Below are 16818 nucleotides of genomic sequence, written 5' to 3' on the forward strand. Positions count from 1 at the left end.
ATAATAAGCCAAGGTAATGAGACTGTGGGAGAGGAAGTGCCAACGTGGAGAAATGCTGCGATGAATCAATAAAAAAGTACATGAGTACAAGTAGAAAAATAAAAGTGCAAACAGCCATGCAAGGATATGTAAGCAATTACCCTGGGGGTAAAGACAGTAAGCCAATCATAAAAGTTTGGGGAAGCTTTCTGGGAGAGCGATAAACATCTAACATACGGCTTATGATTCATGTAATCAACAGAAAAATTATACATGAAATTCCCGGTGGCTATGCATATACTCTATACATAGGTATATGCTAATGGCAATCAAAACAGTCTTCAGAATAAAAGCACTTGCATTTTAAAAAGAAGTGTGTGGCATTCAACAATTTCGGTGTAAGAACCATGTTGAAAATATACGTATTGAAAACAGTACATATTTGTATTTGCTTCAATTTCAATTCAATAGTGTACGGATAAATTTAACGGTGATGTTGTTGTTAGGTGCCACCAAGTCGGTCCAACTCATAGCGACCCTATGCACAGCAGAACAAGACACTGTCCAGTCCTGTGTCATCCCCAAAATAGTAGGTGTTTGAGCCCATTGTTGCAGCCACCGTGTCAGTCCATCTTGTCGAGGGCCTTCCTCTTTTTTCATTGACCCTCTACTTTACCAAATATGATCTCCTTCTCCAGGGAATGGTCCCTCCTGATAACATGTCCAAAGTATGTGAGACGAAGTCTCATCATTTTCCCTTCTAAGGAGCATTCTGGCTGCACTTCTTCCAAGGTAGATTTGCTTTCTTCTTGCAGCCCATAGTATATTCAATATTCTTCGCCAACACCATAATCTAAAGACATCAATTCTTCTTTGGTCTCCCTTATTCATTGTCCACCTTTTGCATGCATACCAGGTGAAGGAAAATAACATGGGTTGGGTCAGGCACATCTTAGTCCTCAAAGTGATATCATTGCTTTTTAACACTTTAAGGAGGTCTTTTGCAGAAGATTTGCCCAATGCAATGCGTCTTTTGACTTCTTGACTCCTACTTCCATGGGTGTTGATTGTGAATCTAAGTAAAATGAAATCCTTGACAACTTCAGTCTTTTCTCTGTTTATCATGATGTTGCTTATCAGTCCAGTTGTGAGGATTTTTGTTTGCTTTACGTTCAAGTGTAATCCATACTGAAGGCTGTGGTCTTTGATCTTCATTAGTAAGTGCTTCAGGTCCTCTTCACTTTCAGCAAGCAAGGTTGTGTCATCTGCATAACGCAGGTTGTTAATGAGTCTTCCTTCAATCCTGATGCCCCATTCTTCTTCATATAGTCCAGCTTCTCAGAATATGTACTCAGCATACAGATTGAATAGGTATGGTGAAAGGATACAACCCTGATGCACACCTTTCCTGACTTTAGACCACTCAGTATCTCCTTGCTCTTTTCTAACAACTGCCTCTTGGTCTATATACAGGTACCTCATGAGCACAATGAAGTGTTCTGGAATTCTCATTCTTCTCAATGTTTATCCATAATTTGTTAAAATCCACACAGTCAAATGCCTTTGCATAGTCAATAAAACACAGGTAAACCTCTTTCTGGTATTCTCTGCTTTCAGTCCGGATCCATCTGACATCAGCAATGATATCTCTGGTTCCACGTCCTCTTTTGAAATCGGCTTAACAGTGATATTAAAAACCTACTCAATAATCACTTGGGGTGAAGAGATTTATCCTACTTCACAAATGTAGATGAAGAATCAGTGGATCTATTTACACTCCTGTCATTGATACTTCCCTGGATTTTTCAGTACTAAATCTCTCTCTCCCTTTTTAAATTTCTCTGTCACACACACACCCATTTTCACACAGTTACCATTTTTATTCACTTCTTTTGGACTAAAATAACATTAAAAGGTCTTGGCACTCAAAAACAAGTTTAAGTAAAACCCCTTGTCCATTTGGCACTTAGAACAATGTGGCAGAAAAGAGTACTGAACTAGCAATTAGGGAGTACCTGCTATATGCCTGGCACTTTGAACCTATCATTTCACTGAATTCCCATATATCACCCCCATTTTATAGATGAGAAATCTCAGGTTCTAGCTTTGCCACTAACTACCTGTGTAACCTGGGTCATTCACTTCTAATCTCTGGGCCTTATTTTCTTTATCTTCCAAACAACCCAACCAGTTTCCATGGAGTCAACTCTGACTCATGGCAACCTCATGTGTGTCAGAGTAGGACTCCACTCCAAATGGCTGGTTTTTCAGAAGTAGATTGCCAGGCCTTTCTTCCAGGGTGCCTTTGGATGGACTCAAAGCTCCAACCGTTAGCAGTGTTAATCATTTGCACGCTCCAGGGACTCCATCTTCCAAACAAGGAGGCTGTATTTGTTCTCAAGCCTAGTTGAGCACCCGAATCAACTGGGGTTCTTTTCATGAGGATGTGGGGTGAGGGGGCTCTTTTTAAATGACAAATTCTTTAGCCTCTCCAGAGACCTGATGTATCAGAATCTCCAGAGCTGGGTTCCAGGAATCTGTTCAATGAGATTCTCTACATGATTGTGATGATGTGTTTGGGAACTAGATGCTTACCCCTTCCAGGGGTGCTGCCAGGGACAACATCCCAACATTCCCCCACATGCCTGCACTTGACAGTCTGAAGAAATGAGAACCATCCTGATGAAAACTACCCTAAAGCACCAACAAGCTGTACTTAGAAAATTTTAACAGTGCCATATTCACTTAGAAGACCACAGCAATCTTTATAATCTGAGTTGGATGGGAGCCACCAAAACAACTGGGCAAAGTTCCTATATGACAGGCCTCATGGTAATGCTTGTAGCTAGCTAAAGAGGCTGTCTCAAGACAGTCAGGAAGAATGTATTTTCAGACAGGCCACTCGCCACAACTGAACCTCTAGTGGGACCAACTGGCAGGGTTTTACGTTTTAACAGGAAGATGAAGGTGCTACAGCACAATCTCATTAATGCTTTAGTTTTAATCAGCTCTCGCTTTGGGGCATCCTGTGGCTTTGTCAGCACAAACAAAGTTACCCAGCCCTCACTTCCCCTCGATGTGTAAATGATCCGGCCCCTTTCTGGAACATACAGACAATGGCCTGGATCACACCTGGCCAATGATTCCGCTACCTCCACCATTTGTTACACATTACTTAAAGTTGGTGATCATAAAACAAGCCAGAGTTTACGTACGCTTTCTGGTCTAAGTCAGGCAATCCCTGGGGAAGGCCAACTTCATGCTCTCGTAACCAGCGAGGAGCTGGGAGCAATCAGGCCCTTAATGGCCAAAGCAGAGAGAGACTGCATCACTGAGCACCTCTTGACAGCCAAGGCCTTTCTTCCTGAAGGATAATGACATGAAATGTACTCCCCCTACACACACACACACACACACACACACTCACACTCACACTCACACACAGGCACATGTTTGCGCATGCCTAGAATACAGCAGGTCTGGCACTCTGAAATAGCTATCCAATTTAACTTCACTATGTCTTTGCAGGAAACCCTGGTGGCATAGTGGTTAAGTGCTACAGTTGCTAACCAAAGGGTTGCAGTTCAAATCTGCCAGGCACTCCTTGGAAACACTATGGGGCAGTTCTACTCTGTCCTATAGGGTCACTATGAGTTGGAATCGACTCGACAGCACTGGGTTTGGTTTTCTTTTTTTTTTTTTTTTTGGTTTGTGTCTTCCCAAAATCGTAATGGAGCTCTTAGCTGAAAGTCTGAGAGGGCCTCATGGAAGAAAGAGCGGACTCACAGCAACCCTAGAGGACAGATTAGAACTGGCCCATAGGGTTACCAAAGGAGCACCTGGTGGATTCAAACTGCTGACCTTTTGGTTAGCAGCCCTAGCTCTTAAGCACTAGGCCATCAGGGTTTCTGGAAGAGCACTAGATTGTAGTAACAGAAGACCTTGGATTCTACTTTTGGCTCTTCCATTAATTGCATAACTTTGGGCAAACCTTCCTAAACCTCATTTGTTTATTTGTAAATCAGTGGGATTAGACTAGCCAATCTCTCAGGAGCCTTCCAACACTCACATTCTAGTGAAATGTTCACTATGGTAGAATTTATTCAGCTCCATATCTGTCTGCGAACTGGACTGTGACCTTTTAAAGACTTAAGAACTGTGCCTTGGGTAGCTTTGAAAACCTAGCACCTAGCCAAGTGCCACGCACAAACGAGATGTTTAACAAATATTTACTAGATGAACCTTCATTTCTAGCACTTGATCAAAACAGTGCCACCTAATCCCATACCAGCTCCCTGGTCCATGTTTTGGGTTTAAAAAGACCTAGTAGAGGATACACATTTCCAAGATCAGTTATGTGGCCGTCAAATGACCATTACCAGAAGCAACCTTTAAAGATTCCCATACTGCATCTTTAACGTTGTCTCCTTATTTTTCCTCTTACTGAAGATATGTCCACAACTTGGGCACCGTTGCCATGTGTCTGACACATAGTGGGTCCTCAATAGATCTTAGGTGAAAGACACATGAATGCACTTCATTTTTCTAGTTCTGTGAGATTTATTTTTGTAGCAGGACCCCGATTGTGACCTCAAATTATAAAGCAGTCAAGGGAATAATTAGCCACTGAAGAACACCATCGTTAGCTAGGACATTTCTGTTCATTTTACTATAAAATATTTTCTCAGCAAATGTGTTTTAAATGGCTAATGTCATGAACGGGGCAATTAGAGCATCTCCGTAAGTAGCCATGCCGATGGTAGCATCATTTCTGTCTCTTTTCCAGTTTAATTCACCAAAGAAGCCAATTACCCCTATCGTTTTGTACTCTCAGTGTTTAAAGACAAGGCTAAATGGTTCAATCTGCCCTCCACATTCTGGGTAAGCAGAGTACACAGCAGGTACACTGCATAGAAGCTAAGGGCACAAGCAAACCAAGTGAACCAAGCCTGGGTTTCAATTCCAGGTCTCCCCACTTAACCAGCTCTTGTGATCTGGGGCAAGGCATTTCGCCTCTATGAGCTTTATTTCCTCCTGTGTAAAGTGGGGACAATATTAGGACCTATCTCACGGGTTACTTTGAGACAACATTATGTAAACTGCCCAGTCACCAGTTGCCCTGGAGTCCATTCCGACTCATGGAGGTCCCATGTATGTTAGAGTAGAACTGTGTTCCATACGGTTTTCAAGGGCTGATTTTTCAGAAGTAGATTGCCAGGACTTTCTTCCAAGGTGCCTATGGGCGGACTTGATCTGCCAGCCTTTTGGTTAGCAGCTGAATGCCTTAATCTTTTGCACCACCCAGGGACTCCAAACTGCCCAGTACTAACCAAAACTAAACCCATCATCATTAAGTTGATTCTAACTCATAGCAGCCCCATGTGACAGAAGCCCCATAGGGTTTCATAGGCTGTAATCTTTATGGAAGAAGACTGCCATATCTTTTCTCACGTAGCAGCTGGTGAGTTCGAACCGCCAACTTTTCAGTTAGCAGTCGAGTGTTTAGCCGCTGCACCACCACCTGAAATGAAGTATGAGCTCAACAATGCTAGTGTCTTATACAACTGTGCCTCCTCCTTCTACGAAGCTGACAGCATTCAGGAATCAGTCACTACCTTACCGGGATGTGGCTGGTAGCTCCTGGCTACATGTTCTGTTCTACATTGAGAAGAGGGTACCTCCTGTGGTTCTGCATGAATGCACCCTAGCTTGGCAGGTTCAGTGTGGCTAACAATGCCTGACTGAATCCAAGCAACTGTTGCCTCACTTCCAGAACTGTCCTTCCCCCATCATAAGTCCCATCGGGCTCAGGCTGCTATAATCAAGGTTGTAAAAAACCATCATTTGGGGAACACGGATGTTTTGCCCTCACTTAAGTTCTTGTGTAGGTTTAGTTAGTGGATTCTAGCTGGATCTCCTGGGTTTAAAGTCACTACCACAAATGCTAATGTGATACGCACAATTAAGATCTCAAGCGTGAAATCTGAACCAGAAAAATTACTAATAACCACATTAAAGGGAGACCTGATCAACTTCTGAATCAAGGCTCCACTAAGTATATCTGGGTGACTTGAATGTCACTTTCCTATTTATAAAATAGAGATAATAGCTCCTACCTCACAGGGTTGCCACAAGGATCATGACACCTGACAATAATGCTGATAATACCAAAAAACCAAACCTGCCACTGTCAGGTCGATTGAGATTCATAGCAACCCTATAGGACAGAGTAAAACTGTCCCATAGGGTTTCCAAGGCACACTTGGTAGATTCGAACTGCCGACCTTTTGGTAGTCATAGCTCTTAACCACTGCACCACCAGGGCTCCAGTGGTGATAACAGCTAACATTTATTGAAGCCTTACCATGTACCAGACATGTGCTAAGTGCTTTTACACACATTATGAAGAAGACTCTCTTTTTATTCCTATTTTATAAAAGAGGAAAATGAGACTCATAAAGATAAAATGATTCACCCAAAGCCCTAAACCAATGAAGTGAATGGAACTAAAATTCAAAGCCAGGCTTTATAACTCCACAGCCTATGCTCTTAATGCAGTGACAAGTTCTGTCATCCCTGCCCACCTTCAAAAACATTTTTTTTTTCACTGCTCTCCATCAGCACCTGTTGCTGGCCAGGCCACCTTACCCCAAAAGGACCCAATTCCTCTGCAAATTATAGGCTGGTACTCACAGTGGTGGTCAGCTTTCCTCCATTCTTCTGGACATACTGGATGGAATCATGGATTGTCGAAAAGAGACCAAGCAGTATGTTCTCCATGTCATAGATTCTGTACATGCCATTCACCAGTTCTTCAAGAGAGAGAATGTACTCCCTCCAGTACTTGTCAATCTCCACCACACCTGCCATGCACCCTTGCATGGCCACGTTGCAGTAGCCACCACAAGGCTTAACCATCATCAGTCCCTGGCAGTAAGAGCAGTACCACATTCTTGTAAGCATTCGGCCACAGTCCTTACTGAACTTCAGATGATCAGTGGTATTGATCACTTCGATCCCAAGATTCAGGGCCTGGAGGAAGATCCGAGTGACTTGCAGTGACTTGGAAACCTGGGTCATAATAAGCTTAGGGAAATTTCCAAATACTTTCAAATCACGCCTTGCCCCTCGAAGGCACTCATTGATGTCCAAGGCCGACTCAGGCAGGTCTGGACTCATGAGCTGGGTATAGATAACTGGAAACAGGCTGTCAAACAATTCATTGACCATGTCATCCACGTTGATATCAGAACCCAGGATGTAGAGAGACACATCTGTGAAAAATTCACCCACAAACTCGAAAGCTTGCGGGGTCAGGCTCGGGTAGTTGTTCTTGAACATGGCGTTGGTGTAGTTCTTTGCATGGCGAACAACAATTTCAAAGGCCTCTGCAAAATAAGAGATATAGAAAGGTCCACAAATTAAAGCCTGAAAAGGTAGTGTGTAATTGAATTTGAGATTTTTCTATTGCTGGGGTAATTAAGGCCCCATTTGCCTTAAATAACTGACTCATATTCAATTCTGGTGTCACCTCTACTTCCGCAGTTGTTTCCTTCAGTAAATCAATTTTCCTTTCAGAACATGAAGTTCAAATTCAGATATGCACATAAATTCTTAAGCACACAAATTATATTTCAAATGACAAAGGCCAGGATTCAGTTAATAGTTCAACCTTTCATGAAATTATTGATTAAAAATTACCTAAACGAGAAGTTATTTCTTTTTCTCTTACTGGTTTATTCAGTTAAAAAGAAATTGTATTTCAGGGCATTTCATTTTTAGACAAAGATAAATATTTGACAACAAACCATATACTGTATAAACTCACATAACAATTTATGCTTGTTCATCCCTGGAGGAGAGGTAAGTTCTTAGCCAAGAATAAAATTTATCATGACTTCAATCATTTTTTGGTAGATTTTCTCCAGATAGCTTTAAAGGGGTTGATCTGACAGACTGCCAGCCCTGGAAATGGAATTTATCCACTAAATGGGTATTTGGATGGAAAAACCAATCCATGCACTAATCTACATATTTGATACTGAAAATAAAACCTCTGTTATTTGAAAGCAGAACATATGGAAGGACAACTGCTAAGCTTCCCTGGTACATTCAGCTTTCACATGGCTTGGAAACCTTGTCCACTCCACAAAGACCAAGGTTTCATGATTACATCTGCTGCCTCTGCCCTTTGGCAGAAGGCCCTATTAGTGCCAACGGTCTGAGAAAGAATGTAGTAATGTCACCATCTCATTTTCTCCAAACTGAAACACTCCAGACACAAATCATCCCAAATAATCAGAATTCCATATTTATATGAGGAAAGGGGAAATAACCACATAATAGGTTTTTCAAGAAATACGACCAGAGTTAAAAAAAAAAAATCAAGTTTCCTGACACATTGAAAATTAACTTAGTGCTTTCCTTCATTTCCCTCCAAAGTGCAAAGGTCTGTAACCATCCCAATTCATGAGCCTTGAAAAATTAAATTATTACCCCTTTCAGACTACTTCAGACTACTAGAGAGATTATATTCCAACAGCTCCCTGGGATCACTTGGTCCAACATCTCAGTCATCTGTGCAGAAGTGAGCTCTAGATTGTCCCACCACCATCTGCCCTAGATCCCTCGCAAGGTAGAACATGCTCCCTTGATTCTTCTCTTGGGCTTATGACATATACAACAACATCGAACAGATGCCAGTGCAATTCTACTAGGCTTCCAAGCTCACTTGAGAAAGATAGCCTTCATTTCCATCAATTGCTACAAGTTTGTTTGTTTATTTTAAAACATTAAGCGGTTCCTGGAAAGTTTATCTATCTTGTAACAATCGTTTCCTAAACCCACACCCTAATTTCTTTCCAGTCCTTAAATCTAAACATTAGGTGAGGCCTGGTAATCATCTTCTCCAATAAAAAGAACCAGTCATTAAACTATTCATACATTTTGATTTCAGCAAGCAACCATTTATCATATACTAGGCTCTGTGCTAGTACGAGGGGTACATAAAGGCTAGGTGCCAGTACCAGTTGCCATTGAGTCAATTCCAACTCATGGTGACCTCATATGTTTCCGAATAGAACTGAACTGTGCTCCATAGGGCTCTGAATGGCTGTAATCTTTTGGAAGCAGATCTTCAGGCTTTTCTTCCAAGATGCCTCTGGGTGGATTCGAACCACCAATCTTTCGGTTCATTGTTGAGTGCTTAACTGTTTGTGCCACCTAGGGTCTTATACATAAGTTCTGGGTAGATGGAGACAAACACTACACTATTCTTGCCTTAAAAGTTACAAGCTACACAGTTGAGAGTTTACAAAACATTTCCAAATATATTATGACATTTCATTTTTATACCAACCCTTTTTTTTTTGATCTGCTCCTGCAATTCTCACTTTTTAGATGAGGAAATTGAGGCTCAGCAGAGTTAAAGCACTTTCCCAGGGTCACAGAGCTGCAAAGTAGTAGCCAAACTAGAGTCTCCCACCTATGGCTATACTCTAGCTGTCCTCAGGCCTATACACATACCTACTCGACAAACGTTGTAGAAGCTAAATTCTATTTTAAATCCCTTGTTTTCCCATTGCCTTCCCTTCTACGAATGGAAATCTACCAAAAGAAATTTCAACCCAAAGACCAACAAACCAGAGTCCCTCTTTCACCTTTGCTTTGGGGCAGAGTGAGGTTAGAGAAGAGAAAAGACTGCTGCTGAGATGCTGCCACTGTAGACCTCAATCATCCAATCTGAGCTACCCTAAAATGAATTCTGAATTCTCTACAAGGCAAATTTCATCTCAGGTATAGTGCATTCATTCTCTAATGTGCAAGGTTTATATGACTGTGAAATTCCACAGTCTGAGACACCATAACCTGTTTTTGTTTTTAGTTTCTGTTACTAACACTGCTGGATCAATAGAAAAAGAAAATTACACAAGATCATGAATGCTTCTGCACAAAGAATACGGACAACGCATATTGCAGGGGGAAAGGGCCAGAGGTTCATATCTAACCTCAAGCTCACACATGCTCCCCGTTCCCACTTCCACAGCTCAGAATCCACTTAGCACATCTCTGGGTTTTGCCCAAGCCCCTCACTTCGATATCACAGCACAACAGACCAAATCATAACTGCTCAAGCAAAGGCTCCTCGGGGACCTGTAGCAACCAACACTAGGTAAAAAGTGATGCTCAGCTTTCCTTGGCAACTTGAGGTTTTATGAAAAGAAGCCAAGGGCTAGAATTACTGCAAGGAAGTTCAGCCCACTGATTTTTTTTTTTTTTGGTCAGATAATAATTTACACATCAGCTAGGAAGGTTTTCTTCTATCTCTTTCCTGGGAAGAAATCAAGAATTATGTTCAGGAAAAATTAGAACAAATAATGTAAAATCAGAGCTCTTGTGAAAGATTTGGCACTGATCAAAAAATATGCTAAAACATTTTTTACAGTATATAGACAGATAAATGATACAGATAAATAGTTTTAATAAATTGAGCTACTACACATCCTAGTATAGTAAGGTTTCTCAGTGGTCCCACCACCATCCCGGTGACCACTATTTGAATACATTGAAGTGTTGCTGACATCTCCCTTAAATTAGGGTGCTCAAAAAGGGACAAAATTCTTCACATGCAGTTTGATGCGTGCAGTGTGCAGTTAGGCTATTATGTCTCTTTAACTGGTACAATAACTTCTGCCACTCTTCAGGACATATACCTTATCAAGGTAGCAAAATGACCAACCTTAGTATTTGGTGCTGATGTGGTTGTATTCAGACCTAGATAGAGGGAAATGTATTTTTATGCGTCTTTTAATTAATGGGCTGGGTATTTGAAAAAGAGAAGAAAAAGAGTATAGTTGTGGTTGGAGGAGAGGAAAAAATAAACCATGGAATCCCTTTTAAGACCTTAAGAATATGGTAGTCCTTATAGACGCAGATGGTTTTTCCCAAGGCAGCATTTCCGGCATTTAAACAATGAGAAATCTTTATAAGAAGAAGAACCAATTACATTCCTAGGCATAAATGCCACACAATGGGTTGGACTCAGAATGGTCCTTGTTTTTGTTTTTTAACCACAGGGTAACTATATGGAAAAGGGGAAAAAAAAAAGGTAAAATTTATGGGGTGCTTGTTTCTTTTTTTTTTGTGATATACATGCCAGGATCTGAGGTAACCTTGTTCATGTATGTCCTCTCATTTAAATTTAACTTAACTTCATGTGTTTGGAATTATTTTTATTTTACTGGTAAGGGAACTGGGATTCAGGGAGGTTAAGTGACTCGTACAAGATAATACCTCTAGTTAAATGCCAGGGTCTGGATTTGAATGTAGGTCCGTCTAACATCAAAGTCCTTGCTAATTCCACAACACATTTCAGCCTTGAAAGCTAGACCTTCCAGTTTTAGCTCTAACATTTAAAGAGCTTGGAAGTCATCACTCTCATTCTCACAAGAAAAACAGAGAACGAACTGAAAATCAGTGACTCTTCTTGGACTCTTCAAAGAATTGAGGTCACAGGGCAAACTGCCACCCCAAAATCTGGAGGGAGAGACAGACGAATACAGAGAATCACAGCTGAGCTCTGTTTATCTGGAGCAGAAACCAATGAAGCCATAAACTAGCAGGAACACGTAAATGGCAATTTTGACAAATTGCTATAGGCTGAATGTGAACTACTTTGACAGTGAAAAACTCCTGAGGCCACAAAGACAGAACGAGAAGAGTGAACAGAGCAGAAAAAATAATTTGAAGAAATAATGGCTGAGAATTTTTCCAAAATTCATGACAGACATCACACCACAGATCCAGCAAGCTCAAAAAACACTATGCAGGATAAATTAAACAAACAAACAAACTACTCCTAGGTATATCATATTCGAACTGCGGAAAACCAGGGAAAAAGACAAAATCTTGAAAGAAGCCAGAGGCAGGGGCTGGGGGGAGGGGGGTAGAGACCTTTACCTATACAGGAACAAAGATAAAAACTACATCAACTTATCATCCAAAAACCATGCAAGCAAGAAGAAAGTAGAGTGAAATATTTAAAGTGTTGGGGGAAAAAACTAGAATTCTGTACCCATCGAAATTATCCTTCAAACATGAAGGAGAAATAAAGAATTTCCCAAACAAAACTGAGGGGGAATTTGTCAACAATAGATTTGCCTTGCATGAAATGTTAAAAGAAGTTCTCTAGTCCCTCTAGCCTTCCAGTCTTACCAAAGGGAGAAGGGGGGCATGGGAAAGGCTAAGAAAAATTTCCAAAAGTCAAAGCTCAGAAATGAAAGAGGGGCCATCACTACTGCTCCCATGGACATTAAAGAGATAATAAAAGAATATGATGAACAACTCAAGGCCCTCAAATTTGATAACTTAAATAAAATGGACTAATTGCTTGAAAGACACAATCTACTAAATACCACACAAGGAGAAATAACTTGAATATGCCTGTATCTATTAAATAAATCAGATTAATAACCTTCTAAACAGAAAGTACCAAGCCCAGATGGCTTCACTGTTGAATTCTAATATTGAATTCAAATATTTAAGGAAGAAATGATACCAATTCTCTATAATCTCTTCCAAAAATTGAAGCAAAGAGAACACTTCCTAACTCATTTAACAATGCCAGCCTTACCCTAACACTAAAACCAATAAAAGACATTACAAGAAAAAAACTACACACCGATATCTCTCATAAACATACATGTAAGAATCATCAACAAATGAAACAGGATCCATGCCTCAATTCAAACACATAAACAAATTCAAAATGGATTAAGGACATAAATGTGAAAACTAAAACCATAAACTTTTTAGAAGAAAAAGCAGGGGCAACGATGTCAGGCCTAGCTTCTAACAACGGATTATCTAATACAATAACAAAAGCACAAACAGTAGAAGAAAAAATAAATAAATGGAACCTTATAAAAATTAAAAACTTTTGTTCATCAAAAGACTTTACCAAAAAAGTGAAAAACCAGGCTACTAATTGGGAGAATATCTTTGGAAACCATATATCTGGTAAGAATCTAATAACCAATATATATATAAAATTTCAATAACTTCACAACAAAAAGGAAAGTAATCCAATCATAAAATAGGCAAAGGACTTGAATAGACATTTCATTGAAGAGGACATTCAAGTGACCACCAAACACATGAAAAGATGCTCAACATCATTAGCCACAAGAGAGATGTAAATCAAAACCACAATGAGATATAATTTCACTCCCGCTAGGATGGCTAAGATTAAAAAAAAAAAACAGACAATAACAAATGTTGGCAAAGATGTGGGGAAATTGGAACCCTTATCTATTGCTTGGAAACCCTGGTGGCATAGTGGTTAAGTGCTACAGCTGCTAACCAAGACGTCAGCAGTTCAAATCCACCAGGCGCTCCTTGAAAACTCTATGGGGCAGTTCTACTCTGTCCTATAGGGTCATTATGAGTCGGAATCAACTCAACGGCAGCGGGTTTCCTTTTTTTTTTTTTTTGGTTTTTATCCATTGGTGGTGGGAATGCAAAATGGTGCAGCCTTTGTGGAAAAGAGTGTGGTGCTTCCTAAAAAACTAAAAAAAGAACTGCTATATAATCCAGCAATTCCACTCCTAGGTATAAATCCAAAAGATTTGAAAGCAGAGACTCAGAGACTTGTACACCAATGTTCACTGCAGCACCATTCACAATAGTGAAAAGGTAGAAACAACCTAAACGCTGATCAACAGATTAATGGATAAACAAAATGTGGAACATATATACAATGGAATACTACTCAGCCAGTAGGAGAAATGAAGTCTTGATACATGTTATAATATGGATGGAGCTTGACGACATTATGCTAGTAAAATAAGTCAATCACAAAAGGACAAATATTGTATGATCTCATTTACATGAAATAACAAGGAAAAGCAAATGTATAGAGACCAAAGTTTATTCGAGGTTACAAGAGGTAGGTGGGAGGGGAGGGGAGAGTTAACAGTGATGGAAAAAGCACATTGACTAAGGGTAGGGGTGCACAGCCAATTACTGTAATTGCTGCCAATAAGTTGTACACGTGTAAAAAGTTGAACTGACAAAAGTTATGTCATAGATATGTTTACACAAAAAAAGAGTAGCTACTGAAGCTGCTTATGCACAACCAAGAACCTCATGGGATTTAACTCCCTAGTTTGGAGGTTTAAGATCATAGTTTCATGGGACATCCCAGTTAATTGGCCTAATAACATGTTTAGTGTTTCTGTTCTACCTCCTAGTTCTTTGCATAGTGCCTGGTGTCTTAAAAGCCTGCAAGCAGACATCCAAGGTACAACGATTAGTCTTTATTCATCTGCAGTAAAAGAGGAAGGGGAGTCAGGAATTGTAGGGAGAAATGGAATGTGTGGCTAATTGCCTCCATGATCAACTGTCTCCTTTGTCGTGAGACCAGAAGAACTGGATGGTGCCTGGCTACCATTACTGAACATTTTGATAAAAGATTCTATAGAAGAATCCTAATCAAAAGCGGGAAAATGCAGAACAGAATTTCAAAATCTCATGAACTCCAGACTATCTGGAGCCGTGTAGGCTAGATGAACCCATGAAACTACTGCCCTGAGGTAATCTTTAAAATTTAAACCAAAAATATCCCCTGAAGCTTTCTTACAACCAAACAATAATTTAGCTTCACTAGTAAAAAAATCTGCCTTGAGCATTATGCTCTGTTAAGAACTATCTATGTGGGATCAAAATGACAATAGCAACTAGAAAGATTAGATAGGAACCATAGGGGGCAATGAGTTTATATTAATCGGTGAGGAACAACTCAGAAAAGGAGGGTGAGAATGGTTGCACAACTCAAAGAGTGTAGTAAATGTTACTGAATTGTACATTTAGAAACAGTTGAATTGGTGTGTGTTTTGCTGTGTCTATTTTTGACCACAAGAGAATAAATTTTTTTTTAATTCAGCAAAATATTAGCAAATTAATCTAACAATGTATGGAAAATTATATATACCATGGCCAAGTGGAATTTATTCCAGATATGCAAGACTGACTCAATGTTAAAAAAATCTATTATTATAATCCATTACATCAACAAGATAAAAAAGAAAACTCATATGATCATATCAAGAGATGTAAAAACAACATCTGAGAAAATCCAATACCATTCATGACAAAAACTCTCAGAAACTAGGAATAGAGGTTAACTTCCTGTACTTGACAAAGAACATCTACCAAAAAATTACAGTTAAAATCAGGCTGAATGGTGAGAAACTATATCCTTTCCCCCTAAAACCAGGAACAAGGCAAGGGTGTCCTTCTCAGCACCCCTACTCAAATTTTACTGGAAGTCCTAGCTAACGCAATAAGAAGAGAAAATAAAATGTATACATATTCAGAATGAAGAAATAAAATTGTGTTTGTTCACAGATGAAACTATTGTCACTATAGAAAATCCCAAAGAATTGACAAAAAAAATATCCTGAACTAATACGGTACATGATTATAGCAAGGATGCAGAATATAAGGTTAATATAAAAAAGTAGATTGCTTTCTCTATATACCACCAATGCACAATTGGAATTTGAAATTGAAAACACAATACCATTCACATTAGCATAAAAATTAAATTGTTGTTGTTGTTGTTGTTAGGTGCCCCTGAGTTGGTTCCCACTCATAATGGTTCAACATTAGAATATCAACCAATGTAATGTACCACAAAAATAAAACAAAGAACAAGAATCATATGGTCATCTCAGTCAATGCAGAGAAGGCATTTGATAAAGTTCAACACCCATTCTTGATAAAAACTGTATGCAAAATAGGAATAGAAGGGAAATTCCTCAACATAATTAAGGGCACTTAAAAAAAAAAAACAGCCAACATTATTCTCAACTGGAGAGAGGCTGAAAGCATTCCCCTTGAAAATGGAAGCCAGACAACGATGGCCTTTATCACCACTCTTATTCAATAGTGTGCTGGAAGTTCTAGCTAGAGCAATAAGGCAACATAGGGAAATAAAAGCATACAAATTTGTAAGGAAGAAGTAAAACTATCCCTATTCACAGATGATATGGTTATATACATAGAACATCCCAGCGACTCCACAAGAAAGCTACTGCAACTGAGAGAAGAATTCAGCAAAGTAGTAGGGTACAAGATAAACATACAAAAATCAGTTGGATTCCCCTACACCAGCAAAGAGGACTCCAAAAAGGAAATCAGGAAAACAGTACAATTTACAATAGCCCTCAAAAAGATAAAATACTTAGGAATAAATCTAATGACAGACATAAAAGACTTATAAAGAAAACTATAGAACATTAGTGCAAGAAATCAAAAGAAACCTACATAAATGAAAAAACATACCATGCTCATGGATAGGTCAACTTAACATTGTAAAAATGTCAGTACTACCCAAAGTGATCTACATATATAATGGAATCCCTACCCAAATTCCAACAGCATTCTTTAATGAGATGGAAAAACTAACCACCAGTTTTATATGGAAAGGAAAGAAGGCCTGGATAAGAAAAGCATTATTGAAGAAGAACAAAGTAGGAGGCCTCACACTCCCCAATTTCAGAACCACACAGCCATGGTAATCAAAACAGCCTGGTACTGGTACAATGACAGACACACAGATCAACAGAACAGAACTGAGAACCCAGAAGTAAATTCATCCACCTATGGACAGCTGATCTTCGATAAAGGATCAAAGCTCATTACATGAGGAAGAAAAAAATCTCTTTAACAAATGGTGCTGGCAAAACTGGATATCCATTTGCAGAAAAATGAAACAAGATCCATATCTTAAACCACACACAAAAACTAACTGAAAATGGATCCTAGACCTACATGTAA

At 39.5% G+C, this 16818-nt stretch overlaps 1 protein-coding gene across 1 annotated transcript in view; it reads right to left on the reverse strand.

The window, feature by feature from the left end:
* The window catches only part of GPC3 (glypican 3), a 490374-nt gene that overhangs the window by 213175 nt on the left and 260381 nt on the right, over positions 1 to 16818 (reverse strand). The window contains exon 3 of the mRNA XM_003420845.3: positions 6673 to 7367. Within this exon, the coding sequence (XP_003420893.2) occupies positions 6673 to 7367 (695 nt within the window). The remainder of the gene's footprint in view (positions 1 to 6672; positions 7368 to 16818) is intronic.

The sequence above is a fragment of the Loxodonta africana genome, chromosome X, assembly GCF_030014295.1.
Source record: "Loxodonta africana isolate mLoxAfr1 chromosome X, mLoxAfr1.hap2, whole genome shotgun sequence".
Lineage (NCBI taxonomy): Eukaryota > Metazoa > Chordata > Mammalia > Proboscidea > Elephantidae > Loxodonta > Loxodonta africana.